The sequence below is a fragment of the Plectropomus leopardus genome, unplaced genomic scaffold (assembly GCF_008729295.1).
Source record: "Plectropomus leopardus isolate mb unplaced genomic scaffold, YSFRI_Pleo_2.0 unplaced_scaffold25971, whole genome shotgun sequence".
Taxonomy (NCBI): Eukaryota; Metazoa; Chordata; class Actinopteri; order Perciformes; family Serranidae; genus Plectropomus; species Plectropomus leopardus.
In genome coordinates this window covers 1-2679 of record NW_024628236.1, presented here as the reverse complement: position 1 = coordinate 2679, position 2679 = coordinate 1, and the positions used below count along the sequence as shown (strand labels likewise).

The following is a 2679-nucleotide window of genomic DNA, read 5'->3' as shown; positions in this document are numbered from 1 at the left end:
ATACATATAATTGGATTTTTATTACTTTTATGTTCTTTAAATGTGCACTGTGCAGATGTATTTATGAAAATACATCAGAGTGGGACTCTGTATCAGCTGATACTTATGAAATGACTGTTAAGAAGAAAAAACAAAAAACATGATAGTCATACTTATCCTTTAACATGCAACATAAACTCTAGTGGCACTGTGCAAAAAAAAAAAAAAAAAAAAAAAAAAGGATAACGGGTGGATACCTTCTCGTATTTTTCCTTCAGCTTGGCAGCCCTCGCTTCATAGGGAGCCTTGTCTTTGGCAGACTGTGTAGACCACAACTCGCCCAGCTTCTTGGCAATGTCACCGATGGAGATACCAGGATTGTCCTCCTTAATTTTGGGGCGGTGATCAGAGCAGAACACAAAGAAAGCGGAACTGGGGGGAAAAAGAGAGGATGAATTAATTCTAGATAGCGGCTAGTTTTTTTTGTTTGTTGTTTTTTTAAAGAAATTTTCATTTCAAACTTACGGTGGTCTTTTGGGTGCATTGGGGTCCTTCTTCTTCTTGCCTTTAGCAGCACCTTTGGGAGGGATGTACGTCTTCATCTCTCTGTCATACCGAATCTTGTCGTTCTTAGCCATCTCCTCGAACTTTGACTTCTCCTTGGCTGACATGGTCTATAACACAACAGCACAAAGATCAGTAAACATCTCAGAAGCCTGATTTTTTTTTTTTTTTTTAAATTGCAACCCTTCAAGAAAATCTTCATTGGATATTAAATTTTAAATATTTATTTATATATTTATTTAAGAAAAGAGAGAGAAAGGCTGTGCAAGAGGTGAGTAAAATGAGGACATCAAAGAAGCGATACTGAAGAATTTCCACCTTCAAAATATTATACCTGAAGTCTTAAAATCTTAAAACTGATACAAATATGAGTTTTTGTTTATGCATATTTCGGGCAAACCTATCACTTTTTAAAAAATATATATAATGGATGCAAACTCACCTTCCATCTCTCGGAGCATTTCTTGGAAAACTCTGCAAATCCTACGGTGGTCCCTGGGTGTTTCTTTTTGTGCTCCTCGCGGCAGGTCTGGACGAAGAAAGCATAGGAGGTGCTTTTTCCTCTCGGCTTATTTGGGTCCTTCCCTGTCATTGCTGCGGTTTATCTAACATGAAAAACAAGGCAAAAAAACATGACACGCAAGTAACAACGATCCCACTTATTGGCAAAATCATCTGTGCATGCGCTGTTTGTAAAGTTTTGTATCTGCACGAAAACAAATGCGTAAACTATTTGTTTACTGAATGTCGAGTATTTAAACATGTTTCGTGGTTGCGAGTAATTAAAGTAACGATATTGTGACACAAACAGGGCCGGCGGACGCCCACGGGTGTTTTAAGGCTCTAATCGGATTTCTGCTTCTCTGGGACAAAAAGACGCGACTCCATTTTGATTCTTCCCGCCTAAACTTAACTGCGCCAAAAGGTTGTTCAACAAAGTAAGCTAACGGCTTTTATCGTGACTTCACACGGCGGCTATTTGGCCTTTAACTATACTATAATCGACCACAGTGTGCGTTTAAACCAAACAGTGAAAATTAACTTTAAATGTAGGGGCTAACTGTCCTGGTGGCTATGCTACCAATCCAAATGGCGTTTGAACTGCATGTTGCGCACACAGCAATAGACTAACGACACCGTTATAGTGCTGTGTCACAACGTCGAAAAAGGCCCCAAAATTCACAGTTTGTGATTTGGATTCAACAGAATACAAAGGTTTTCGGTAGAGACGTTATAGACAACGTTATTAATCAACTAAGCTAACGATTTAATTCCTTAATAGGCTTTAGTTAGTTGATGAATTTGCAAAAATAGGACATTTTCTCGTTTTACACGCAACACCAGACTACCAAAGAAACAGCAGAGACTGAAAATGGTAAAATTAGCTGGATAAAACCGTAAAAGCAGCGGAGCCTTACCTGATCTCAGCTAGAGAAGTTGTAAACGACTGAATAAGGACAAAAGCGGGACTGTTTTGTCACTGCCCTCGAGGCCGACCTAACTTAACTAGGAGTACTTCCACGACTCCTCCCCGCCCTCACCTGATTGGTCAGATTCAAGCATTTACTTTGAACGTAGGTCAACAAGATTTATGCGCCGCCGTGATTGGTTCAACCAAGCCAGAGCGAGTCATCATGTTTGTGTGCGCTCGGTGATCTCTGATTGGTTGAACTGGGCTTTTAAACGTACGGCGCGAAAACTCCCTTTGTTTGTCTCGAGTCAAAAATATCTGTTGATGTGCGCTCAGCCGTTTGTTTCCTGCGCGAGACTGACAGCAGTGCAAACAGCTGCAGCACCGTGTATACCGCGTCTCACTCTGCAGGCTGCAACACAAGGAGGCGACCCAAAAGTCAAAAACACACGACTTTATTGGTCAAAGTATGTGTGCACGTTGTTGTTTTCAGTGTAAAGTTACGCACGCAGAAAAGACAGCACAGCTGAACATGGAGACTAGGTTTATTTATATTTGTCTGCTATGTACAGATATATGCCGAACTAAATTAAAACTCAGCGATTTTGTTTTTGCTCCGATTTTTCATCGTGTTTTCTTTTTAAAACATGGTAATAATGCAACAAGACATGGCACAAAAAAAATATAAGACTGTAAGAAAATTACCTGAAAATAAGCAAAATTAG

The 2679-nt window shown here is 39.9% G+C and overlaps 1 protein-coding gene across 1 annotated transcript; it reads right to left on the bottom strand.

Moving 5' to 3' along the window:
• Positions 1-137: 137 nt before the first annotated feature.
• LOC121966813 (high mobility group protein B2-like) lies at positions 138-2064 on the bottom strand. Its single transcript, XM_042516881.1, has 4 exons — positions 1962-2064; positions 986-1148; positions 505-653; positions 138-411 (listed from the first exon to the last, which is right to left on the bottom strand). Exons 2-4 carry the CDS (start codon positions 1133-1135, stop codon positions 153-155), a joined length of 558 nt encoding a protein of 185 aa, XP_042372815.1. The 5' UTR covers positions 1136-1148; positions 1962-2064; the 3' UTR covers positions 138-152.
• Between the last annotated feature and the right edge of the window lie 615 nt (positions 2065-2679).

Coding starts and splice junctions, on each gene's coding strand:
- LOC121966813 (XM_042516881.1), bottom strand. CDS start 1,135: ATGACAGGGAAGGACCCAAATAAGCCGAGAGGAAAAAGCACCTCCTAT. Junction 654..985: donor AATGCTCCGAGAGATGGAAG/GTGAGTTTGCAT, acceptor GTTGTGTTATAG/ACCATGTCAGCCAAGGAGAA. Junction 412..504: donor AATGCACCCAAAAGACCACC/GTAAGTTTGAAA, acceptor TTTTCCCCCCAG/TTCCGCTTTCTTTGTGTTCT.